General features: G+C 36.8%; 1 protein-coding gene across 2 annotated transcripts in view; it reads right to left on the bottom strand.

Annotated features, from left to right (window-relative positions):
• ptprna (protein tyrosine phosphatase receptor type Na) overlaps nucleotides 1–22,833 on the bottom strand; it is a 32,727-nt gene extending 9,894 nt beyond the window's left edge. The window contains exons 1-12 of one of the 2 annotated variants that reach the window (XM_077216637.1): nucleotides 22,506–22,833; nucleotides 18,495–18,545; nucleotides 13,429–13,539; nucleotides 11,285–11,378; nucleotides 9,506–9,659; nucleotides 9,104–9,413; nucleotides 8,538–8,663; nucleotides 8,301–8,332; nucleotides 7,483–7,745; nucleotides 6,731–6,817; nucleotides 6,475–6,554; nucleotides 6,192–6,253 (exon numbers count right to left, since the gene is read on the bottom strand). In XM_077216637.1, coding sequence (XP_077072752.1) covers nucleotides 6,192–6,253; nucleotides 6,475–6,554; nucleotides 6,731–6,817; nucleotides 7,483–7,745; nucleotides 8,301–8,332; nucleotides 8,538–8,663; nucleotides 9,104–9,413; nucleotides 9,506–9,659; nucleotides 11,285–11,378; nucleotides 13,429–13,539; nucleotides 18,495–18,545; nucleotides 22,506–22,581 — 1,446 coding nt within the window. In that variant the 5' untranslated portion in view covers nucleotides 22,582–22,833. Of the gene's footprint in view, nucleotides 1–6,191; nucleotides 6,257–6,474; nucleotides 6,555–6,730; nucleotides 6,818–7,482; nucleotides 7,746–8,300; nucleotides 8,333–8,537; nucleotides 8,664–9,103; nucleotides 9,414–9,505; nucleotides 9,660–11,284; nucleotides 11,379–13,428; nucleotides 13,540–18,494; nucleotides 18,546–22,505 lie in introns of both variants that reach the window. The other variant, XM_077216636.1, reaches the window with a different exon arrangement.
• Between the last annotated feature and the right edge of the window lie 4,543 nt (nucleotides 22,834–27,376).

Here is a 27,376-nt window from a genome sequence, read left to right as displayed (position 1 = left end):
GGATTAGGGTTTGGTTTAGGGTTAGTTGCAAGTACTTATGCATAATTTACTGTAATGCATGGTAAGTACGTGTAACAAAGACACTAAAATAAAGGGTAACATTTTATTTTAAGATGACAGTTACACGTACCTACATGTACTTACTATAGTAATAACAGTAAATTATGCATAATTACAGGTAACTAACCCTAAACCAAACACTAACCATAACTCTTATAGTAAGTATATGTAGTTAATTAATATTACTCAGTACCTATTTGAGTAAGTACAATGTAACTACGTCATCTTTAAATAAAGTGTACCCAAATAAAGTGTTACTAAATCCATAATCACACAACTGCACTTGCTTAAGTAAATGTATGCTTAAATTATGTCATTAATAATTACATTTATACTAAACTAAACTAAAAGCTTACGTAAAACTATGATGACTGAAAAAAACATAATCACACAACTGCACTTGCACAAGAAAATGTATGATTGATTCATTTCATTGATAACTAAATGTATAACTTAAAAAGTCTAAAATTAATATTACTTTAATCCAGCATATCAATTATTATTTGGCATGGAAATTGTTCTGAAAAAGAATAGGGGATTATGGCAAAAAAAAACTTAATTCCTCCATTTGTTTAAACTATATGCCTCTCACATCAACCAAAGATGATCAAAGTGTACAATCCACAATATTAAACAATAGTTGGCTGAATACAACTGAACACAATCTTTTGAGGCAGTTTTTATGCAATATAGAGCTTGACATATATTACTCTTCACTTTTCCACAATTGAAAAAAAGGCTACCATGAATCTCTTGTCGAAAAACGTAGAACAAAACAGGAAACATTAAGAACAAAACAGGAAAAAATGCAACAGGAACTTTCAACAATCTATTCTTGCACCGCCTATAATTTTCGCACAGACACCCACTGGCTGTTCTGAGAAAGTGGCACAGACCTTCAGGCCTTCAAAACGGGCTCTGCAGCCGTTACAGCTGAGCTAGCAAAAGAAAAAGATTGAGTGAATAAGCACTTAAGTCTGACCACAAAGAGGTTAGGACGCCTTCCCTTCTTTTCTGTCCTTTCTCAAAATTCATCAACTATTTCCCCCCCTCGCTCCCTGTCCTCCTCGCACCCACTCTCCCTCTCTTTCTCGTTCTCTGTTCCTCACACGTTTCATTCTATCCCTCTTGTTCCCACTCAAATTCGGCCTTTTCTCCTGAAAAGCTGGAAGAATGTTCCGGAGAAGAGATTGAAGGAGGGAGGGGGTGGTGGTGTTGAAGCAAGGGTGCGCGACTGGACGGAAGGACAATGGAGGAGGAGATAAGGGGTGTGGGGCGCCTCACCTGCTACTCCAGAGAGGCCCCTAAAAGGGAAGACTGACAGGCTTTTAGAATGGAGCACGGGAGCAGGCAGGAAAAATGAGCTGGTTTAGGACAAGAGGACAAAGGCCCCCCAAGGTCTGAGCGGAGCAGGCAGAGAAATGAGGAGGCAGAGAGAAAGCGGGAGAGAAGGCAACTGATCTCAAGGAAAGAAAGCATGGTTACAGAGAACGAGAGAGTAAAACTCTTGCGCAGGAGGGGTGAAATGGGTCCGGAGAGGGTGATACGTGAGGAATAACCGTACAAGTGAGGTCATATTTACGTAAAGAAAAGTTCAACACGTACTCCACACACACACACACACACGAACAAGTCGCCACGAATACAAATGTGCATTTGAATCACAATAAGCTGCTAGCCGAGAAGCATAATTCAAACATCTGTTCCTCAAGAAGCGGGAAAATAGGATTCAGGGTCCCAGGACCCCCTCCCCGGTTCCCCCATGACCCCTCTGACATCTACCGCGCCCTTTGACCTCAGCCACAAAAAAAGAAGATACACACACACAAACACACATGTATAGCTGTGTGTGTGTGTGTGTGTGTGTTTGTGCTTGTTTGTTTTTGGAAGATCTCGGGGGCAAAGATCACCGAAAGCTTCGCACTCTGAATCACAATAGGGAGTTCGCGCACAGCCGAGATGTCCGAGTGAGAAATGAAGTGCCGACCATCTCCGAGACTCTCGGGGATCTAAGATTTCATCAGTCTGTCTGTCCCATTATGTATCTTCTGCTCCATTCACTCCTTGTAAGTTGATTTCACAATTCAGCAGGACTCATCTTATCTGATAGACGCGCTCAGACTATGACTCGTCAGAATTCTCATCACAGCCGTCGTCTCTCTCAGCCTTAATATTGCACAGCAGAAGGTGTGCAGTTTTCATTAAGTTTCCTCTAAAGAAAACCTTCAGAGAGTTTATAATGATTGATTTTTCTATCCCTTGCAGTTTTTTATAAACAATATTTGAAATAGCACATAACCGTTCACTTGATTTAGCACTAAGGTCGAAGCTAGAAAATAATGAAAAGAAAGTTTAGATTTTGGGGCTATTTTTACTATTAAACTATACGGGTAAACAATGATATTTATTTCAAGTTAACATGAAAAACATGCCCGGTTAATTCCGGTCACTGAGTGGGTCATTTTATCAGTACGTAATACAAACATTTGATGCAATAAAACTTATTTTGCGACCTTACAATAATATCTTTTTATAATTAGTACATGAAACCATGAGAAACAGTATGAACTTAGATGCACCTGCAATGACTACAAACGGATTACATCATCTCACTCATCCAGCCTGCTCTGCCCTGTTACCACAGCAACCAGTCCACCTGACATCGCTATTCAAGACAATTCTTAAAAACAGGGTTTAACAAAAATGTTCCATCACACGCATTCGTGTGTGTGCCACGCTGCATAATACTGAAGATGTGAACTGTAACCAAACACATGTGGTTCATTGTTATTTTAGTATTCATTTTTTGAGATCTGAAATCTTATCATATTAAATCATTTTTAATATTACCAAATAGTAAAAGACAAATTTAAAGATAAACTATTTTGAGTTCTGTTATTATGGTAAGATATGATGATACGATATAGAGGCAAGTTTTTGTTTAAATATTTGTATTTACAAAAGTGTATATATAGTAGTGGTGTCAAATCGATTAATCGCGATTAATTGCATCTGACATACAAGTTTGTAAATGTGTGTGTGTGTGTGTGTGTGTGTGTGTGTGTGTGTGTGTGTGTGTGTGTGTGTGTGTGTGTGTGTGTGTGTGTGTGTGTGTGTGTGTGTGTGTGTGTGTGTGTGTGTGTGTGTGTGTGTGAGTGAGTGAGTGAGTGAGTGAGTGAGTGAGTGAGTGAGTGAGTGAGTGAGTGAGTGAGTGTATACACAGTTAGATGCGATTAATCACGATTAATCGATTTGAAAGCACTAATATATAGTTATATATGTATTCAATTAAAATGTATAATTTTGACCCCTGTAAAACTGGAAGGAGAGAGAGAAAAAAAATATTTGAATACGTTTTTACAAGTTTAGTCTGGTTCTGGTTAGTAACAGTATGAGTGAAAGTAAAAGTTGGAGTGGTCATGGTACATTTGTTTTATGCACATTTAAAGAACTGATAAAGCCTACAATATATAGTGCAAAACACTGACTTACACTTAAAATACAGCATTAGTCAAAACTCTGTCGCAGTTTGTAACTGATTTTATAATTCAAGGTGTGTATGGGTGTGCAAATAGAAAAATTTTAAGTTCAACCATATTTTTCGAGCTGTGATCTTTTCAAAACGAAACAAATTATTAAATGTATTGCAATGTGAAATTTAAATTTTTCTTTAAACAATTTCCACATATGGCAAAGAGAAAAAAAGATGTCCTGAAAAAGTGTTTATGTAATATTTTTATTTTATTTGTATTATTTTTTACAAATGTTGACTAAATTAAACCAGGGTGCACAATTAATGGCATCAGTACGTTGATCAACTAATAAAGCGTTAAGTAGCCTATGTCTTTTTATGCAACATTTTTTTACATTATTCATAAGGAAAATATATAATAGTGTCAAAAACAACCATCAGATAAACATCAGCATATATAATTAAGCATCTCAGCATTTAAAAACGAAATAAAGGCCAACAGCCTCAATAGATCTGGTATAAAACAGAACTCACCCGCACACATCTCGTATACCTCTTTACATCACACGCGCCACAACATCACGAGCAGGGCCATCTTCAATCTCACATTTTCAAGCCTCCTCAAAGTCTACGCATCCCCGGTCGAACAACTTAAGCAAAGCATCAAGATAGCGCTTCAAAGTAGCCGGTGGTTGACGTGAGAAACCAAAACGGAGGGAAAGAGTGGCATACATGTAGTGCCGGAGCGAAAAGGTAAATGAGTGAAAATAAATGGGAAGGACAAGAAAAGGGAGGGGAAAGAGAGAATGTGCCTCCCCGAGAGCTGTGTCCGACTCATATGAAGGCCTCGCTGCCTCTCAGCCCCATTCAACCAATGCCGCCACTTGTCACATCAAACGTCGTTGCCGTGGCGACAGCTCCACATGTTGCTGATGGTGAAATGGTGGGGTGGGGGAGGTACTGATGCCCTGGATAGGTCGTTCTTGAGAGAGAGAGAGAGGGGGGGGGAATGGGCCGAAAGCAACAGGAGCAGGAGGGGGGTACAATGAATGGGGTCTAAGGAAAGTGCCATGGGCCCAAAAAGGGGTTCGTAAGTAATATGGTTTGGCAAGGACACAAACACTGAGCCTTCACATCTGGAATAAGCTGGGGACAATACGGGCCAATGATTTATAGAATAATAAGAGCTTTGATTGATACACTCTTCAATGGGGTTCTATATAGAAAATGTTCTATATAAGGAGAAATGTCTTAAATGGTTGCTTACAACTTTCATGTTTAACGGGTTATTTAAATTTTATGTAGAAATAAAGTATGTTTATGAGCTGTTTAATTCATAAAATGTAATTCAAATAAAAAAAAAATGACAACAAAGTTAATAAATTGAAATTGAATCCATAAAATGGTCCCATGAAGGGAACCACTAAAAGGTTCTTTAATGAAGTGGCTGACAGAACCATATATATATATATATATATATATATATATATATGAATTGTATGAGAATGGACAAATACATATGTTTTAGTTTGGATATTTTAGTCATTTTAAGCTTAAAAAGGATTTTTAGGATGTGATGTTCGATAAATGTAAATGTTCTAGGGTACAGACAAAATTTGTCATTAATAAAATTATAGGCAATCTCAGTGGGAGTCCCAAAATTTGGGCATTGCTATGTATGTCACCATGGGAAGCAAAAACTTTAATTCATTAAAGAAGAGAATAGAAGTGAAGAAAGAGACTAAAGAAAGAAAGAAGCACAGAGAGACTAAACAGCCTAAGCAGAAAAGCATGTATCCCCATAAAAGCGGACAAAAAACAGTCAGGTGCAAGCAGGTCTCATTACTGAGGCAGAGGGAGAGAAAATTATAAGATAAAGGACAGGGAGAGTGCACAGACTGCACACACACACACACACACTCATACACCGTGCACTTCAGAGCAAAAAAAGTGTCACAACCCACAATAGAACAAGAAAGAATAATTAAAAATATGAGCAGCCGGATGCAACAAAAGACATTATTCTGCATTCAAGGGCCTGCAACAGCTGTACAAAGTGAAAGGGGAGCGAACGAGGGAGAGCAGAACGCCTCAATATGCACCGAGCACAAAAGCCACCCAAGAAAGTGGGGGAGAGAGGGAGAAAGGGACGGGGAGGGGTCAAAGGCAGAGGTAACAAAAAGAGAATGGCAGAGGGGAGAATGGCATGGGACAAGAAGAGAAAGAATGAGTGAGGGAGAGAAATGAGGCACAGCGGGAAAAAACGCAGGAGGATTTGAGACGGGGGAACGGTACAGTGGGGTCGGTTCGAGATGAACGGTGACGATTTCAAAATCATTTCATTTCAAATGCCCTCCTTGTTCGGTTCAGTATTAAACGCCAAAGTGATTCATGAGAACCCAAGAATTATATCTCGGTACGTGATCTGTACATAATTGACGGACAAAACTGTAGAATCTATGAATTTCAATGAGAATGTTGCCTGTTTGCTTGATGAGGACGTTATGTAGAGAATAATAATCTGTGTGGCCAATTCTGTTGCTGTCTGACAAGAGAGAATGCCTCATTGTACCAACCGGTTCCCATAATCGCTAATCAATAGATCACAGGGAATGTGTTTTTATTTATTTTTTGGATTGTGTTTGGAGGACATTCTTACCTCTCCCACTCCAGTCTGGATGATTTTCAAACCTGTCTCACCCTCGAGGAACTTCTTCTCAGCTACTGCAATATAAAGACAAAACATGTTTGTGAATGTGTGAATTAATCAATAAGTGCCTGCTCATTCTTTTTCCCTTTTATCAAATCCTCTCTCTCTCTCTCTCTCTCTCTCTCTCTCTCTCTCTCTCTCTCTCTCTCTCTCTCTCTCTCTCTCTCTCCTCCCTTTCCCCAGCCAGCTGGATGTAAATTTAACGGTCCAAACGAGAAGGCTTGTCACTCACCGGCTTTATTGGCCACATCCTCTGCGCTGAGATTTAGAGAGTTCTGTCGGATCCTGAACGTCAGGGCAGAACCAACCACGCTGCACACATGAACAGAGACAAACGGCCAAATGTTTTTTCTTTTATTCTCACCCTTTATTCACCAATGTTTTAGTCTCTCCATCCAGCAATGGAAACACACACACACACACACACACACACACACACACACACACACACACACACACACACACACACACACACACACACACTTTACCTGATGTTGATGAAACTGCTCGTGGAGAGATGAATTCTCTCTGCCAGGGTCTCTAAGAGTTTCACACCATCATAAAGACTTAAATGACTGGAGGGAAAACACAGGAAGGCATGTAATACACTTGTTTTATTATTAGCATTCAAATTGACAAATAAATGAAACACATTTCAAGGAACATTCAGCCATATTATTAACAGAAATACATCAGAAAAACACCAGAGACACACACTGGACTCTGAAAGAGGAAAAACTGATCAATTTCTATATTTCTATTTCTAATATAAAAATTTAAATGGTATGTAGATTTTGATGTGGTCACCTTAAATTTATTTTAAGAAAAAACAAAATCCATATATCTTGCCATACATTTGTATAAAAACTGCTCGTGGATTTTCCAGTCATAATTACATCAATTATTTTACATAAAATAATAAATCATTAAATAAATAATATAATCAATTTTATACAGATTGCACTCCCAAAGAACAATTTCCTGATTAAATATTTTAGAGATAAGAAAAAAAATTATATTGGCTACAAATTTAAATTAATAAATATATACAAATATATATATATATATATATATATATATATACATTTTCTTAAAACTTAGAGGAGGAAGATGCTTCACTTTTATTGAAGTTGAGCATGGATTACTGTGTCTACAAATGACTTCTACATCACAGTCAATTTTAGCTAAATGAACAGTACAAAACCCTAAAAAGTTTTAGGAGCTTGACTGTGACTCCTACCTCTGATTAGTGACGATGTATCCATATTCCTCTCTGGTGTTTGTCCCGGTTTTCAGGATGTTGGCGGTTTTCTCTTTTAAATCCAGATCTTTTGCTGACAGGGTGGGTCCTACACTCTCTTCCTTAGGCACAGTGGCAGGGGCTGGTGTGGATGCGGGACGAGTAGGGCTCCGCTGGGATGGTGGGGTGGAGGGCAGAGCTGAAACAGGTGAGGGGGGTTTGGCTCCTTTTTGTGACACTTTTTCACTGCCTTCTACAATCGTCTGTCGAGGAAAACACAAACTGTTAAGTGTTGGAAAAAAAACGTACTACAAACATACTGTCGAAATTCCCTGCAAAGATTTTTTAAACCTAAAAATGCAATGTACAGCTAATTAATGACTTTCTGTAACACTTTACAATAACGTTCATTAGTCAACATTAGTTAACTACCTTAGTTACAAAACTTCTACAGCATTTATTACTCTTGGTTAATTTTAATTTCAACATTTACTAATACATTATTAAAATCAAAAGTTGTATTTGTTAACATTAGTTAATGCACTGTGAAGCAACATGAACATACAATGAACAGCTGTATTTTTATTAACTAACGTAAACAAAGATTTACTAATACAGTAACAAATGTATTGCTCATTGTTAGTTCATGTTAGTTAATACATTACAAACTCTTTCAAGCTTTATGATAAGTGGCAGTGTTATTTAAATAATTAGGTGACTCATTCAACTGTGTGTTAAAAGTGTTGTTTAAAAACGAATCCAGATGAGAGTGTTAATAGTTTCTTTTAGCGTTTAGATGAATCATTCGATGCACGTACCTCTTTTACCGTGACTGTCCCTGGGGATTGATCTGAGGAACAGAAAGATAAGAAAAAAACATCACACAGTGCTTTTGTCCCCCCTAATCTAAATGGTATTAAAATAAAAACTTGACGTGCATGACAATAAGACCAGGTGCAGTGACTTCCTCCTATATGATTCAAGCAGTTTGACGATGCATATGTCTGCATGCATGCCATGAGTACATTGGTTTGTGTTGTGATGCCAATTTATACCTGTGTTCTCCATGTTTTGTAGCAGCTGTAACACTAGAGTAAGTCTTTTTATCTGCTGAGGGCTCAGGTCTCGTGGGTCCACCCCAAGACCCTTTAAAAGACTCGCCAACTGCGCCAGTTTATCATCTGTAACACAAAGTTCAAGATTCAACATTCAAGAGTTCATTGTCATATATCCAGGTGACGTTTTGTTGCACAATACAATGAAATACTAACTCTGAAATCCCTCCCAGCAACCACTAACATCAAAAATGACAGTAGTGCATTTCCTGGGATTTACACCATGATTTTGGTGTTATACTAGCACCAAGAGCTTCTATTTTCGATACAGGAATCCCATCCTTGTGTTTCACAAAAACATATTTGTATTGTTAACTTTAGGGAAGGAAATCTGTGAGCTAACAAGTTCAAAATACACATGCAAGATACAATAAACAGCTCCATAATATGAATTTACTCCAATTTAAAACTAAAGCAAAAATGGCACATGCAGATTTTAATAGTGAATTGATTACTATGACCACATCTTAACATTTATAGCATCCCAAAAAAGGTACTCTACTCACCATCAAGTCCGGCAAGAGAACTGTAGTCCTGAGGGGGTTTCTTGTTGGCGCGCTGGGTTGAGCTGGGCTGTTGCTGTAGGGTGTAGTCCTCTTCATATTCCAAAGGGAAATCTAGATCCTCATAGTATGGATCGGCAGGGAGGGCTGCTGCCCCCCTGTGACGGAACGAGGGTTGTGCGGAGGAGAGGTAGAGAGACAATGCATCTTCCAGGAGCTGACGGTCTCTGTCTTTTTGCTGGGATCCAGTTCGAGAGGGTGGTCGCTGGTATCCCATGCTGCTGTGAGGATGGAGTGAATGGGTCATGTCCTCCTGTTAGAGAACAATGAGAAAATGAGTCTAAAAAGCATTTTTTTCCCCCTCATAAATCTGGTTTTCTCTGCTACTTTCTATACCAGACTTACTTGTAGGTATGAGTATGGGTCCATTGGTAGGGCTTGCATCCGGAGCGAGGAGGACTGGTGGGGGTCTAAGACCATGTAATCCATGTAACTCTGAGCTGGACCAGGCTCAGAGTTCGAGCTGGAATAGATCTTCTTAGCTGCAGGCTGTGGCGGCCTGAAAAATTCAGTCAGTTGCATTAAATCTAATAACAGGGATCAAACATCTCAGGTCAGACAAGACCTCTGAAATCAGGTTTTACTGTAGACACTCAAAGGGATAGTTGTAACATAAAAATAGCTTTCTCTTCTGTGAAACACAAAAGGAGAAATTCTGAAGAATGCTTTTTCTATACAATCACAATAGATTGGACCTTTCAAGCCTCAAAAAGGATGTAAAAGCACCATAAAAGTATTAGGGATCTTTTAGGGATCATAAGTAGACCATACACGTCTGTGCAGTATATTGGAAGTCTTTTGTGTGAGAAACACAACAATATTTCAGTAATAAGTCATATTTATTGAAAATCTTGGCTGTGTCCGAAATCGCCCCCTACACCCTTAAATAGGGCACTATTTGAGGGAACAGCCATTTGTAATGGTGTCCGAAACCATAGTCGACGCTATCGAGTTCACTCATTCAATCCCATAATGCACCGCAATAATGAGTGTACAAATGATGTACGCTCAGCGGAATACCCATAATGCATTGTGAGAGTCTCGTGCCGAATTAACTCCCGCGTCTGACCAGAAGATGGCGCCCGCAGCTGAATCATCCATCCATCCATTTTCCAAACCGCTGGTCCAATGTGGCTACAGTGTAATATCATACAGGTATACATTTTACAGATATCAAAGTTACAGATAACAAAAGTTACAGATATTCTTTTTTAAAATATCATGGGTTCACAAAAATATTACGCCATTTTCAGATAAGAAATGTTTCTTGAGCACCAAATCAGCATATTATAATGATTTCTGAAGGATCATGTGACACTAAAGAATCCCTTTTTTAATGGATTATTAAATTGTTTAATTAAGTTTTATACATGTTAGTTTCCATGACAGAGTTCAAGATCTTTTCAACTACTGGAGCTGTGAGTTTGCTAAGTTTCAAATTATTATTAACAGTAAGCACAAGCGGCAGCCCTTCCTGCACACTCAGTGTCCGAATTCACACACTCGTTTTCATTCACTCCTTCAAGTGGATAATATTCGTGGAGTAATGTAGGGTATAGTGAATGAGGGTTTAGGGGGCGATTTCGAACACAGCTCTTGATATCTGTTGGAGCCGAAGCCCCCGAGTTTAAGTTTCTCCCAATAAATGCAAAAACACCAAAAATAAATCTTTAAAAAGAAAATCTTGACCAAGCAAGCTCTACTTTGAACATTCATGAAAGAAGTAGTGATTCATGAATAAAATATTCTGTTGAAACATATTGATTGATGAGGTTTAAAACACGGTCTGAAAAATTAATTAAAGAATCAGACTGATCTGGTCCTCAAGTTCATCTTGACTCAATAATCCTTTGCCAGCTCATTGGAGGGAAGTGAATAACAATTCAACATTCACAAAGCTCTTGTATAAATTAAAATAAACTTAGAATACAGCACACTTTCATGATACTTTTATGGTCATTTTGAGCTCCAGAATCCATTAACTGTAATTGCACAGAAAAAAAAATGACCAGGAAGAAAACATTTTGCACTGAAGAAATGTCATACAGGTTTTGGAACGACAAGATGGTGAGTAAACGATACTATTCCTTTAAACTAAAAGTCGTATTTGTTTCTGGTACTCACTGTGCATTCTGGATCTTTTGGGAGCGTGTGTGAGGAATACGGCTCAGCTCCTTAGCAATGATGCGCTGGGTGATTTCATCCTGCCAGGAGAATCCTGTCCACATACACACAAACACACATATCATTACAGACACAAACGCCATTACAGGTGCGGGTTAGTGTGCATCGTAAGTGTATTTTTTCTTGAAAACCAGTCAATAAACACAGATCCTCAATCCTGTCAGAAATGGTTAATCTGTTTTCCTTTAGTCTAATGTAAAATCTTTGTATAAATTCTTCATAATTTGCTTTGATATTATAATAAAGTATTACTTTTGATACACATTGCACAGCGCATAACACATAACAATTAGATATGGAAGTGACAGTCTTTTATTAAACTAGTAATATAAGGATTCAGAAAAACAATGAAGTGTTAAATATTTGAAAAGTTGGAAGTGGTTGCTTGTCAGTACCAAATAAAAAAACTGTAATTTGTCCTGATATTTCTCAGGTAAAATGTTGAAAAGATTTTTCATAATAAAATATTTTTAGGGATGCACCGATAGCACTTTTTCCAGAACGAGTCCGATACGATACTTTTTTTTTAGTACTTGCCGATACCAAGTATACAAGATCATTACCTGTATTTTTTATTGCATTTTTAATTGTTAAAAATATTGGCCAAAGAAACCAAAAGAATGTTAATCAAATCATTTGGCTTAACAAGTAGATATTTCCTTCAGTTATTTTCATGCCAAATGCCTATTAAAATGTATTGTAGGAGCGACTGTTATACTTTCACTGTTCATATTATTGCTCTATCATATTGTATCTTTAATTTATTAGCACCGTGAATATGTAAAGCTGCTCCAGCAGGGCTCAACCAGTCAAGGGCAGTGAGAAATTTTCTCTGTCTTTGGTTGATAGATTAACATTGAGGACAAAGACAGCAATAGGTTTATTAGGCTGCTGTCACTTTAAGAGCTGCACGTATCCAACATGCTGTTACGTACGTATTTTAATTCCAACCGTTTGCATTCATTTAAGACATAACCGACTATGTTTCACAAGGATACTTGACTATACAGGCATTTTGTGGTGAATTTGTCTGTTCAAGCGCAAGAAGACTTGAAAGGGACTCAATTTAATAGGCTATTCACGATTACGCTCATGTGATTACTGTACAGCCTTCCTATAATAATCTAGGGAACCACATCAGGCTCGATACCGATACTGGTATGGTTGCATCCATATCACCCTGTAGCCCACTGAAGCTAAGCAGGGCTGAGCCTGGTTAGTACCTGGATGGGAGACCTCCTGAGAAAAACCAGGTTGCTGCTGGAAGAGGTGTTTGTGAGGCCAGCAGGGTGGCGCTCACCCTGTGCTCTGTCTGGGTCCTAACACCCCAGTGTAGTGACGGGGACACTATACTGTCAAAGAGCACCGTCCTTCGGATGAGACTTTTAACCGAGGTCCTGACTCTCTGTGGTCATTAAAAATCCCATGTCCTTCGGAAAAAAGAGTAGGGGTGTAACCCCGTCATCCTGGCCAAATTTGCCCCTTGGCCTCTGTCCATCGTGGCCTCCTAATCATCCCATATACTGATTGGCTTCATCACTCTGTCTCCTCTCCACCAGTAAGCTGGTGTGTGGTGGGCGTTGTGGTGCAATATGGCTGCCCTCCAGGTGGATGCTGCACATTGGTGGTGGTTGAGGAGATTCCTCCCCTTCTATGTAAAGTGCTTTGAGCACCCAGAAAAGCGCTATATAAATGTAACAAATTATTATTATTAATATTATCCCTACTATCCAACATTTAAAAAAATTCAAATTTAATTAATTAAATGACCCAGAGTCAACAAAGCAACTATTCACTGGATTTAACGCAGGATGTCAACTGTGAGAGTAAATGTCATTCGTGCTTCGCAGAGCTCCAGGAAAACCTGATATTCTGAACTTCATGATTTGTTAGTCTTTGTTTGCATTCACGCTGTTCGGTTGGGGGTGCCAGGACGTTCTTGTTTTTCTGCTGTTCATGTGTATTGTTTGCCTGTTTCCCGGTCTGCATAAACTGTGTATTTGTCTTTTGTTATTAAAGTTGTGTGTGCACATTGATTCTCTCTCTGCCTCTATGTGTGTGTGTGTGTGTGTGTGTGGGCTTACCCTGAATCATTAACTCTTTGAGCACTTCCTGCAGTCTCTGAAGAACAGGAACAGAGACCTGGTACTGAACCTGATCATGTCTGGAGCTCCGACACTGTCCAAAGATCTTGTCTGTAATACAAACAAAAACAGATTATTCAGATTTAGAACACTGAAGAGAAAATCTGGAGAAAAAAAAATATTTTAGAGTAAATTTTTTCCACAATATTCTGATTAAATAATGCAAAAAAAAGCTGTCTCAACTAAGTTACGTTTAAAAGTTACTAATGGTAGTATAAACAATGTCGGGGGAAAAAATGAAGCGTCATCTTAAACACAAAAAATACAGTGTGACTAAGAGGCATATTAAAATGTCGCAGACAAAATAACCCATAAGTGAAAAATGAGCCAGTTTCCTGACTAACAAACACCCATAACATATTCAACCCACTCCACACACACTTTCATACACTCACATCCCACACATACACCACTGACTCATCCCTGACTAAACCTCCAGTTGTGTGGTTTAAAAAAAGACCTTGATCCCTTAACGCAGATGAGCTCTAAACATGAACCCGGCCATTTTCTATATCTCTGAGCGAGTCTGTCCATGAATATGACTCAAAGCTATTTCTAGCACAGACGGAGATGTGAGAGCACTATGGGGGCGATAGATCAGTTGCCCTGAGGCATGGAAATACACAGTGCGTTATTACAACGCAATAGAAGTGACCCAGGAGAACTGATGTCACACCGCCGCTTTTGTAAAAGAAAGACATACCGTACACAACACAAAATGATTGGTAACACTTTACAATAGGTTAATTATTAGTTAACATAAACTTTACACTTCTAAAGCATTTATAAATCTTAGTTAATGTTAATTTCAACATTTACTAATGCATTATTAAAATCACAATTTGTATCTGTTAATATTATTTCATGTATCTGAACTAACATCAACTATAATTAACATTAACAAAGATTCATAAATACTGTAACACGTGTATTGCTCATTGTTAGTTAATGTTGGTTAAAGCAATAATTTATAATGGGACCTTATTGTAAAGTGTTACCAAATTGCCTCTCATAATTAATAGGCTACATATTTAATAATAACATACATAATAATAACAGGTTTAGCATAGACCAATAAATAGATAGATTTTGAGGCAACATAGGGGCTACACGCTTCATGAACGATGAAGCTTTATTTAGTAAGATACTAGCTAGATTTTTTCCCTGTTATATAATGTAATATTTTTTTGATGTTATACAATGTACAATTTTTTAAGTTCTTTTGTATATGATGATGTGGACGTAATGATGTATTCAGTCATTGAGTGTGATTGGTAATTGATGGATCTTCACAGTGATTGGTCATGATATCATTTTAAATGTGATCGAGCTTGAACAGTATGTTGTATATGCCTGATGAACGTCATGAGACCGAAACGTTACTAATAAATATTTTTTTGATACTTTATGCAAGTATTGATAGTCTGCTAGATTTCCTTTTGTTTTTGAGGCTATGAACATATAAAACAAACACATGTTTGTTAGAATCTATACTTGACCAAATTCCTATGATGAAATGACAGAACAAGCTATGAAGTAAAGGTTTTGGGAATCTCTCTTTTTTATTTTGCTAATGTATACCTGAGGTCTATTATGTCTAAACCCATTTTGCCACAGAAATTAAACAGTAAAGAGTTTTGGTTAGAGACAGGTTTGGTGGTATGTAAGAGAAGGGGCAACCGTGCAATTATAGATGTAATTACAGAAATGAATTACAGATGTAGGTTACAATGTGGGTATTTTAAATTATATGAGTGTAAAAACATGCACACAATAAGTGCATTGTAGTAAATGATTAATTTAATTAGTACATAATAATTAAAGACACTTCAGGTGGATCCAGAGTGTCTTATATAAAAGGTTAATAATTATTTTATTCTCTCTTTCATTAGTGTCTCTGTACATATTCAGTTAAATACGAACACCTGCCTTTCAATTTGCTGTGTTGAAGTTCTTGTAATCAGATTATATTACATTTTAAAATACTTGTAATCGGACTACAGTTACTTTTCTATTGATTACATGATTACATGTTGTTCTCAATGACAGTAAATTATTCATAATTCATTGATTCTACTTCTTTTTTATCTGTTACATTTCCCTCTCTAAAAGTCTACAGCTTATAAGTATACACCAGAAGGTCTTCCAGGTTTGTGGAACTGCACACACACTGTGCCTTTGAGACCCACACAGCATTTGATCACTGGATTTACAGAAATCAATTCACTTTTAAGAAGTGTTTTCTTAACCCTGCAAATCTAATCAGCTCTTAACGAACACATTCATTTTTATTTGAATTATCACTCAGTGAGTCATTTAACCATGTATTACTGTCGTTGGAAGGCTTTTGTCTTTCAAACACATTAAAATCTTCAAATTCACATAATTTCATATTTACATCCAATGTAAACTTTTTTTGTCAGCTGAAAATCTTTGCCATAATATATTTATTTAAAGGTCATTCTTAAAATCAAGTCAATAATAAAATAAATAATAATAATAAAATGCAGTTCACGGTTTTCTGATGTTGGTTAATGGTCACATGACATGCAGGTAAACAATTTTTTTTTAGCAAATGTTTTATTTTCATTGTTTTTATTTTAATATTTTGTGTTAATATTTTAATTTATGATTTAATTACTTATTAGCTTTTTATGAAACTTCCATCATGAACCTGAGTCTGGGAAACCCCGACATAATGTAATATTTAATGCTGTTCATGTTGTTGAAAACAAAGTATGAAATGTATTTTTTTCTCTCTCTCTTTGTATATCAATATGGTACAAGATTATTCTATTCAAGTCAATGTGATAAACGATTTAGGTCAAAAGTAATCTTAAAGTAGTCCGATTATATTACCTAAAATGAGTAACCCAGATTAAATTATTACATATTTTTTTTTGTCATGTCATTTTGAATCAGTAACTGACTACAATTTGTAAGTAATCTACCCAGTCCTGTCAATATGTGTGTTTGAAGGTGTAAAACCTTCAAACAGCAAACAGCAAAAAGCAAACAGCTTTTCACTGAAGAAAAAAAAAACAGTTTATTTATACACCTATGCGCCATCATTTTATAAGATTGGGAACACGAAAACCTTGACCGTGTACAGCTATCCAAGACCCAGATAAACGTCACTGCAAACACAAGCCTTTGAAACGCATTTTAAAGAGCTCCTTGTATTTGTGTAACCTCTTTTGAATTGGCAGGTATCCGTGTGGGTATATAATGTGTGCGTATGAGACGTGATTGTGTGCGTAAGCACCGGGTAGTGAGTCATCAGTGATTGTGGGGGCGTACACCCAGCTTCCATGGGCTTGATGATGTCACCGTTACCAAGGGGACGTGGAGCAGGGGTGGGGGGGACTTGACGGAGAGAGAGAAGAGCAGGTGATAGAATACTATGGTTTATGGCAGTGGTAATACAGACTCAGGTAAATCTCTGAGAGAAGTACAAAATCACAGATGGGTACCAGTTGATACCAGTTGGAATTTTCAGGTATTGCATTAAAACACAAAAAGCAATATGGGTATACTGATACACACTCTTAAAAATAAAGGCTATTTTTATTTTTTATTTTTTGGCAGTGATGCAATAGAAGAGCCATTCTGGGTTCCCCAACAAACCTCAGTGAATAGTTTTAAAAAGGACCATTTTTTTTCTGTGTGTGAAGAAGATTTAAATAATCTAAAGAGCCTTTATTCCACAGTAAAGGGCCTTTTGTGCAATAAAAAGCTTTTGTGGATGTTAAAGGTTCTTCATGGAACCACCATTGCCAATAAGGAACTATTATTTTTAAGAGTGAAAAATACATACAATAAGCAGCACTGATAACTTCATCTAACGTCGTCTAAATGTTACATACAGTGGAGTTCAAAAGTCTGAGACCACATTATTAAAAAACAAATATTGAATCCTGCAAATTAACAAAAAGGTTTAGGATTTTGCTAAATTTTTGCTGCATATTTGTGATTCCACACTATTTCTAATAAAAAAATGCACACTTCCGACAATGACTTTGTGAACTCCTTGAATACAGATGGTCAAATGTTCTTGTTTTCATGAAGCACAAGATGCATTTTGGATATCCCTTAAATCATGCTGAAGAACATCAAGTTTTCCGCTTGTTTACAGGAGTGAGTGCTGCTGTCATTAATGCAAAAGAGAGACACCTTTCAGAAGGTACTAATATGTACATTCAGGGTACTAATATGCAGCCTTTAGAGGTAAATAAGGTACAAATGTCTACCTTTTAAAATGATACGGCCCCAGTAACAGCTTTATGAGTGTCCTACTGAAATTCATTTAATTCATTAATTAAACCTTTCATTCAAATTGTTATACTAATAATATCAGTTGTAATGAAAAATTGGGTAGCATTTGATTTTACAGTCCTGTTCCACATGTACATACTATTTAATTATTATAGCAATTACAAAGACTGGGTAATAACTACTAACCCTGAACCTATCCCTAAACCTAATCTTAACCCAGGTACAGTAACTACCTTATATTACCAGTACTTTCTCAGGTAAGTACATTGTAAGTACTCAGTACGTACACAAATTGTAAAATAAAGCGTCACCAAAAATTGTATTAAATTAGGAAATTATGCAAAATACAAGGTTTTCTATAGTGGTCCCAGACGTATGAATCCTATTGTATCTCCACTTGGACATCTATAGGCATATCTGATGCAAATAACGTAAACATCCTCCTCCAAAACACACCAACTTGGTTACTGTGGACTAATATAAAATGAGTGAAATTTCCTGCTGCATAAATTATTTAGCTGTGTGTTTGCGTCTCTTGTTGCGTCGTAGCGGGATGTAGCAGCTCTGTGCTGTCAAGCGATGATCCGGAACTCACGATTAGATCATCAAGAGCAAGAAATAGAGACAGGACACAGAAGATAGCACCAAGTCCTTGTTTTTGAACTTCAGAGAATTACTGTATACAATAACGATATGAATTATAAATATTGTCCCCATAGTGTGATACTCACCCTCAGAGCAGAACTGCTCCCTAGAGCACAGCCTCTTCTCAAACAAACAGCCTGCATGCAAGAGAGAAAAAAGACAGATGGAAAGATAAGAAATATAAAAAAGCAACTGAAAATAGAATAAAACATTTAGGGCCAGATTTACTAAAAGCTTGCGCCAGCGCAAACCCTCTGCAGTGAAAAATTAGCGATGAAAGGGTGTGGACACTCAATTCACGAATTCAGGTGTGGAGCTATTTTTATGCGGCTGACCTTATTGCGTAAGCATTTATAGGAGTTTCCCTTTCAGATGCAAAATGTATGTGATTTATGGGTATTTGAATAAATAATGCAGCGTGATTTAGACACAGAACGCGTTTTTCCATTCCACTGCGTTGCTTTTCCATTGTTTTTCAAAGTAAACACACACTCTAGTATGCGCTCGCATCTTTTGCAGCATTGGACATTCTAAAACTTTTTTTTTTTATTTCCACTGACCTACATTATGTGTTTTTAACAGCAAAAACACATTCTTTGTGAACCGGCACTTACTAAGGTTTGCGGTAGTCATTTTACTGGTATTTGCGCCATTAAAGGGGACCTATTATACCCCCTTTTACAAGGTGTAAGATAAGTCTCAGGTGTCCTTAATATCTGTCTGTTAAGTTTCAGCTAAAAAAGAAACCAACAGATAATTTATTATGTTGTAAATTCACATTTTTGAGTGGAAGGTGTAACGATTGACGACCAATGGAGGCAAATGAGGTGAGAACCCAAACGCAATTTATTTACAAAAAGAACAAAGTCAAACATAAAACAAAAACATGGCAAGGCATGAAAACTCATAACTAAAGCAGGAACATGAACATAGACTGGAAAACAAGACTACAGGAGCCTGGACATGGAACAACCAATACTCGACATAGACACAGGGCTTAAATACACACAATACTAATGACAAGACAAGGGACACTTGTAAACAATTAACAATCAACCAATTACAACATGACACAACAGACAAGGGAAGGATCACAAGACTAAAACCAGGGGATCACATGACAGACAAAAGACAGGAACAAGAAACAAACACCCAAAACGTGACAATTTTGATTGTCATCTCTATCTTGGTCATGCTCACGTGACATTGCAGTTCGTCATCAGCATGAAAGTTTATTATCTGCATTCGTTTTAAAGACACATCATTCTAAACTTCTGATACGGTTTTCTGAGCACACACATCGAAGCACACACACGGAAAGCTGATTGTCAGAGGGAGCGTCTTGTGAGTATTAAACTAAGTTCTCTTTCACGTGTTATTGGACTTAAACTGTCCCGCACCTGATTATCATCGGCTCTGCTTGTTTGCGACCCTATACGCTAATTTGCATGAGTCATTATGGAAATGTGCTGCTTCTGTGTTTTTTAATTTGTGCATTGTCAGAATCACCAGCAGAAGAATCCACTCCCTTTAGCGCTTTTAGGGAGTTTGCAGTTTCACGCAAATTTTCCTTTTTAGTAAATCAGGCCTTACATTTGACATCCATCGAAAACTTCAATGTATTTTTGTCAGTGCCGATATAGAAAAGACAGTATTCAAGTAATCTTTCCTTCACCAACACATTCATCTCAGCATGGGACCATGAACAAACCTTTCAAAGCTGACTCTATCACAAGTGTTAGAGCTTAAAAACACAGTCCGAAAGCATATAAACAATATTGAATCAAGATGAATCAATGACAAGAATCATTCATCCATGATGGCCTATGATTGGAGTAGCTTGTTTCCCCTAAGATGCAGAACCCTGTGTGGGCAGATAGAATGAGGAGGGAAGCTCTGGGCATGTGCTGAAACACAGCTGATCAAATAAAAAGACAACATAACTGCCAGTGAGCATGACCTGACTATGCTTGAGCGTGTGTGTGTGTGTGTGTGTGTGTGTGTGTGTGTGTGTGTGTGTGTGTGTGTGTGTGTGTGTGTGTGTGTGTGTGTGTGTGTGTGTGTGTGTGTGTGTGTGTGTGTGTGTGAATCGCCAGGCTGGCCATCAGCACTGCTGTCAGGGGAACGAGCAGGACAAACAAAGATAAAGAGTCAGACTGATAAAGCTGTCGGAGAATAAAGTAAAGTGGCCTAAAAACAAACGTAGGCAATTTAAAAAGCATGGCGTGTTTTTAAATCATTCTCAATGGAAATATATAACAAAATGTGTTTTTTTTTAAGTTAGCTTCAAAACATAATACTTCACTCTCATAATAATGATGAGCTCTATATATGAAGAGTGAAGGTTACTCAACACAATATCATTAAAGAGCTATTTTTTGAACCAATACACTCCAGTTTACCTCAATGACAATTAGACTGTGTAAATTGTGAGAAGTTTGTTTATTATTAATGCCTATTTTCCAGTAGAGCAAATGGACAGATGATAAACCTCTTAGAAATGAAAAAAAAAATAATAATAATAATCTGATGTCAACCTCTCATTCCCACTTTCCAATGATTACTTATCACATTAGTGAAAATCACCATGACCGTGTTTTACTCACACTGGATTAATGATTAAAAAAGTGCATTGAATTCCTGTATTAAACAAAATGAACAACACCAACCATTGACAGATTTTTAGTCTCAGACAGTGCAAATCTATACTCAAACTGGAATAATTATTATAAATTGTGTTAAGATAATAAGCAATGTAAATGCACAAAATACTCCAATCAGTTGTATGTATACGATAGTATCAGGCTTAAGCAGTAAAACCCTTAAGTCGACTCTAAACCTTCAGGTTTTTCCTATAATCTTTACCAAGGCAACACTTGCCATTTTTCTTTAAAATACAATATTATAAACAAAACTCAATCATATAATGATTGGACTTGGCAACAATAAATATCAATCAGAAACTGATGAAACAAGGTGTCGGCAAACACATGAATGATGGACAAAGACCCTGTTTCAAAATCAACACCAGCCCATAGAAAATTAGAGGAAATGTTAGGATGAACGAGACAAAACTAATGCTTGTGAAGACTGCAACAAATGCTATCAATTTATAATGAAATTAATTTCTATATATAAATGTAAAATATGAATAGGCTATAGAAAAGGAGATTAATAATATAAACAAAATAAATAATTGATCTTGCATTTAATTTATACAAAACTAAAGCCTTAACCAGCCTGCAAAGGGTAGCTATAATGAGAATCCTGCTGTTGAGCTTTACCATCCATACGTGTCATAACGCACGGATGAATTAAATACCAACAACAACCCTAAGAAAAACTCAGTTTAAGTTAAAGCAAACTAAGGCAGTGCACTCGAGAGTCTGTAAATCAACTAGAAAATATAAGATATACTATAAGATTTAGTAGATGACAGTATATATTACAAAAATATTTGCAAATGGGTCACTCGTCCACTGTGGTCGACGTGTCGCCAAGGATACAGAGAAGAGTTGTTTCTATTGGTCAGAGCAGGGATGGAGGATAAAAAGTAGTTTTCTTAACCAAATAATGGTTAGATAGAGGGAGATGATATATATGGAATGATTTAAAGCCTAAATAACCTATGATGAAACATAAAGTGGATAGATGCTATAAACAAAATATCAATATTGTCCCTCTCCATGGTGCTGAAACGCTCTTCCTTGTCTCTATACTGTCCATTCCCACCAGTTGCGCAATGAAGCTAAATACAGTTCAGTTTAAGCCTTCAACACTTCTGATGCATCTTTAGGTGAAGAAGTGATCATAATGTCTTGGCAAACGCGACTAAGAACAATATGCAAATATCTCAATATATATAAAAAAGTGATTTTAAAAGAATGGCACATAAACCATCTCATACGCGTCACATAACTCATTAAACTGCTTACGAGTAGAAGCATTTGTTGTACTGAATGTAAGTAAATGTGGCCACATCGTAACTGTCATAGGCCTTAAAACCCACACCAATGCACAATGTCTATGCACAAAGAAAGCTGATATTATTTTCGAGATATTTCTCGAAGATTTTCTCATCTGCTGACATTACCTACCGTATTTGCCTGCCATTCCAAGCTGGCAGAATACGGACATCAAAAACAGGGCTCTCCATACTCGTGGATGCATCATATTAACTATCCACGGGATTGAAGTCAGCACGCGTTGTTTTATCGCCCTCCGTCAAGAATTTAAATCCACATCTTGTCTGTCGGTGCCGCAGGCTTGTGCTAGCGCTTTTAGTATAAGTGATGGACGCGTCAGGTAAAACACATTAACTGTAGGTTTTCGTTTTAGGCAGTAATAAACATACAGAGGAAGTAACGAATGTACAGAATTTGTGGTGCGGATCTGGAGCGGGAATCACGATCTTTCTTCACGGATGTGGAGGGGACCCGCAATTACGTCATAGGGAGCCCAAGAGATTTGTGAAGAGTCTTGCATGCAAAAGGAGGGAGGGGGCCAACAGACATCTATAAAGAGCGGGCAGGATGTGTGGCTGTTTGTTATTTAGCATTCACAATATTTTCGGCGACTGCAGAAGATGACTGAATCCTTCTGTTGGTTATAGTTTTCCTCCTCCCACAAGGAAACTGAGGCGAAAAAGAAAATGACATCACAAATCACTGAGGAAAGAATGGATATCAAATGAATTTTTCCTTAAAGGAAAATCCATGACAAATGCTATATTGTTGAATTTGCACACAGAAACGTGTTTTCTATTATTGTCAGTTTTATCTTTAGACTTTCATATTGCATGTTTTACATGAAACGTTAATTGGTCTCAAGTTGCAATCATTTTGTGCAAATAGATGGAGTTTTGTATCAGTCAGAATGCAATGTTTCTGTTGTTTTTCTAAAAAAAGGTTTTCATACACAAATTCCTATATTAGGCTTACAACTAACAAACATGACAAATCAGTATTTATTGTATGTTCCCCATGTTTGGCATAGGAAACCACTTTCATTTTTCATATTAATAACCAAGAAATAGCCAAATGAAAACATACAAACATCTTCAGGAGAACAAGCTTCAACAAAACTTCCGTATGTAGAATCAGATAACCAAAGAAGTAAGAATAATAATGTGCATTGTCTTTAAAAAATATTTTTCATATTGTTTCAGGAATCTATAAAAAAAAGTTAAACAAAATAAATGAATACCAATGTTATACAGTCATCATTTATATAGATCAACATAATCTACAACCAATTGAGACAGTAACAAAAAAACGAGGATGTGCAGTTGATTAATCTGATCTGTGAAAAAAAAATTAATCTGAGCTGTGAAAAAATAAATAATCTGAGCTGTGGTGCCACCAACTGTTCAGATATTGTCAGTGCAGTATTATTCTCATGCACCCTATGAGGTACATTATTATATTTTTAAGCACACACAGTACTGCTTTACACATAAAAAATGAGACTGCTAAAATACGTTTAAAACAGTGACCATATGATTCACAATGTGCATGAAAATATTAGTTCCACCACAGAATTGAAAAAAAAGTTAGTATTTTTTACAAACTATCCAAAATATTTTGAACAAACTTTCTTTTAATTTTTTGTTCTTTTTAGTAAATTAATTTAGTTTTGTTCTGATTGTAAATGTGAAGGTCTAATGAAATGTTGCCCTTAAGTCCAGCTATAGGTCAATGTTTTATAAAAGGTCCCTTGCATATTTTACATCTTTCAAACTGCGGCCCAATATCCCTTGTCACACACACACACACACACACACACACACACACACACACACACACACACACACACACACACACACACACACACACACACACACACACACCTGGCTGAATGACTTAAACACTTTTAACAAAAATAATCTGCATTCCTCTTATGACAAAATTTACTTACCAATGACATTTACCACTTTTTCATCCACACACACACACACCTGGAAAGAAAATAGCTGATTAAATAAGTTATATACAAATAAGAATTTGTAGAATTCCAGTACAGTACTTCTAAATAGTAGTATGTTTCATAGACCGGCTCAGATTACTTGGATCCTCTTATATACAGTAGCTGATGTAGGAATAGTTTTTATCAAACATTAAATGATAACAGCATAAAAGATCAGCATAAAAGAAAGCTGAAGGCTGATCCCTGACCCTTAACTCACATTTTGACAATATTCATTCATTCAATGTTTTGAATTGAAAAAGGTGAGGCCAGGTCAAAACTGTGAAAAACAGTGTAAATCACACAGTCAGATAGATTATAACCAAACTGAATATAAAATTACATACATTCTCTGCCCGTGACCAGACTCCAAACTCCTACGAAGCTGAAGTTGTGAGGGTATATTAGTGTTATAAATTGCAATGTTTAAGTTTCTTGAGGCATGCACTTTTTGACCACATGGACACCAATCATACATTCCTGTCACTTCTGTCTAAGTATATTTCTTGGTTTTGTGACAGAGCACTCCTGTTTTGTCTTGTACTGTGTAGCTCACATCTTGTGTTTAACGCTAGCTGTGTGATTTCATGTTGTCATGCTTTGTGTGAAAACCGTGGCTTATGAGTTTTCATTAGCTGCGTGTTCATGTCTTGTTTTGTGTTTGCACATAGCTTGTGATTTGTTTTACTGGCCATGTGCTTGTGTTTTAATCATGTTTGGTGTGAGCACATTGCTTATCATCATGTATGTTTCCTTGTGCTATGTGCTCTCCTGTCAATTGTCTAACCCCGCCTATCTTGTTACCTGATTATTGATTCATTTGTCCCACCTGTCCTCCCTCGTTACCATCTTTTGTTTGCTTCCCTATTTATTCTCCTTGTGTTTTCAGTCCTGTGCTGGTTCGTCGTCGTATCTACAGCCGGTGTTCCAGTCCAGTCCAGTCCAGTCCAGTCCAGTTTAGTCCAGTCCAGTCCAGTCCTTTTCCCCTCGGGGTAGTTTTTGTATGCATTTTGTTTTCAATTTATTAATAAAAAAAGCCCTTGTTTCCTGCACTTGAGTCCTCGCCTCCCCTCCGCAACCCCAAACTCTGACACATTCCAATCGCAGGTGCATTCAGAGATATAAAAGATTTAACTCATAGCATTAATATTTACACATTTGTATTCTGTAGGAACCATTCTTAATAAATGCTTTGAGATTGAGTCTCTGCCACATCAAGTCCACACTTTTTCCAAGAGGCCCTTAGGAAAGCAGCCTGGTGACGGGGCTCAGACTGGAAGTCTAATAATAGCCATGACAGCAGCAGCTGTGGAGTAACATTGCAACTTCTCATTCACTATGGTTATAGCCTGGGGAACAGGAATATATGGGGGTTGGAGCAACAGAGATCTTATTTGGTATCACATATATTTGATGATACAAATAGTTTCATTACACTGATTTCCCAGGTGCAATGTAAGAGTTTATGACACAACAAAAACAAATGAAGAACATTCCATCATTGAAAGGATGATGTGATATATCTAAAATATTAAGCCTTCCTCACATGATGGCATAATATGTTACATAGCTGAAGGCCTTTAAAGGAAAAAACATCAAATGAAACACATTTCACATATGCATAAAAGGACACCATTTAGCATTATCATTAATGTTATCAATGTAAAAAAAATCTCATCTGATTTTATTGTTTGATCTCAAATTGTATCAAATGAATAATGATTAGTTTGTTTAATAAAACAAAAACTAAATAGGGATAGTTCACAAAAAAAAAATATATATATATATGAATATATTCTGTGATCATTTACTCACTCTCATGTCGACCCCAACCTGTATTATTTTCTTAAGTCAATTTAAAACTGAATAACACTAGGCGCCATAATCTTTCACTGTATATTCATTTAATATGTATATTTAAAATATGTTCTTTGATGTTCCACAGTCTGGAATGACATATACCTCTAGTTAGGAATCATATTTTTAATCACATTGAATCATATCGGCCCATGTGTCACAGACAGGGTTTAGATTGAGCCAGAATTAGGCCTTAGTTCAATTAGGGCATTTAATTATATTTTATAAAGATGGCACAAAACAATGGCACTGATATATTTTAAGATATGTCAGTGCTTTCAGTTAAAACAGCTCAAACATGCATTTTAGTCTGGGACTTGGTTTAAGCGTCTAGCATTCTTAAAACATGACTACTTGACTTGTTTCAGAAGGTTTGGAGAACATTCAAAAGAAACGTTCCAATAATGTTTGAAGAATGATGGAATATTTCCTTAACCTTCACATAACCAAGAACGTGTTTTTAAAACATTTAAAAACTGGACATATTGAATGTTCAGAGAACATTCATTTATAACTTAATGGGAACTTTAGAAAAATGTATTTTTGTTTGCTGGGTAGAGGCTTTATCGTTACTTTGAAGACGATATGTAATGATTAAATCTAATTAAAATAAAATTCCAAATAGAAGAGAGTAGCTTAAAAGGGGAGTATCTTGTTATTTTTGCAAAGGTGAAAACTAAAGTTTGGAATTGACATCGAAAAGAAAATTACCTATGACTTTATCAGGTTTCACTTTATTTTGATGGTCCATTTTACACATTCTGTTGACTATAAGTAACTTTGGACCTGCATGTCTACTAACTCTCATTAGACTGTTAATAGAGCATTAGTAAACTGGTAGGGTTAGGGTTGGAATAAGTTGACATGTAGTTGCAAAGTTCTTATAGTTAACATAATGTTCAGAAGGGGCCATCAAAATAAAGTCTTATCCTTTATCATAAATACATCCAAATTTAACTGGCGAACCTTTCATATTGGACATTTTAAATAAGCAAAAAACCTCATGTAGAATTATCAATGTAATATTGTTTTTACTGTGGTACAAGAGCTCTTCCTGGTAAGCAAAAGAAATGACAGCACATTCTACATGACGTGACCTGTGCCACCTAATGCCCCATCCATTTTCTCTCCCCAGCTGCTGGAAACC

This window comes from Siphateles boraxobius, unplaced genomic scaffold, assembly GCF_051911475.1.
Source record: "Siphateles boraxobius isolate OS27281-9 unplaced genomic scaffold, OSU_SipBor_1 7, whole genome shotgun sequence".
NCBI classification, from domain to species: domain Eukaryota; kingdom Metazoa; phylum Chordata; class Actinopteri; order Cypriniformes; family Leuciscidae; genus Siphateles; species Siphateles boraxobius.
The sequence above is the reverse complement of the archived record's forward strand: the minus strand, read 5'-3'. Positions and strand labels throughout refer to the sequence as shown.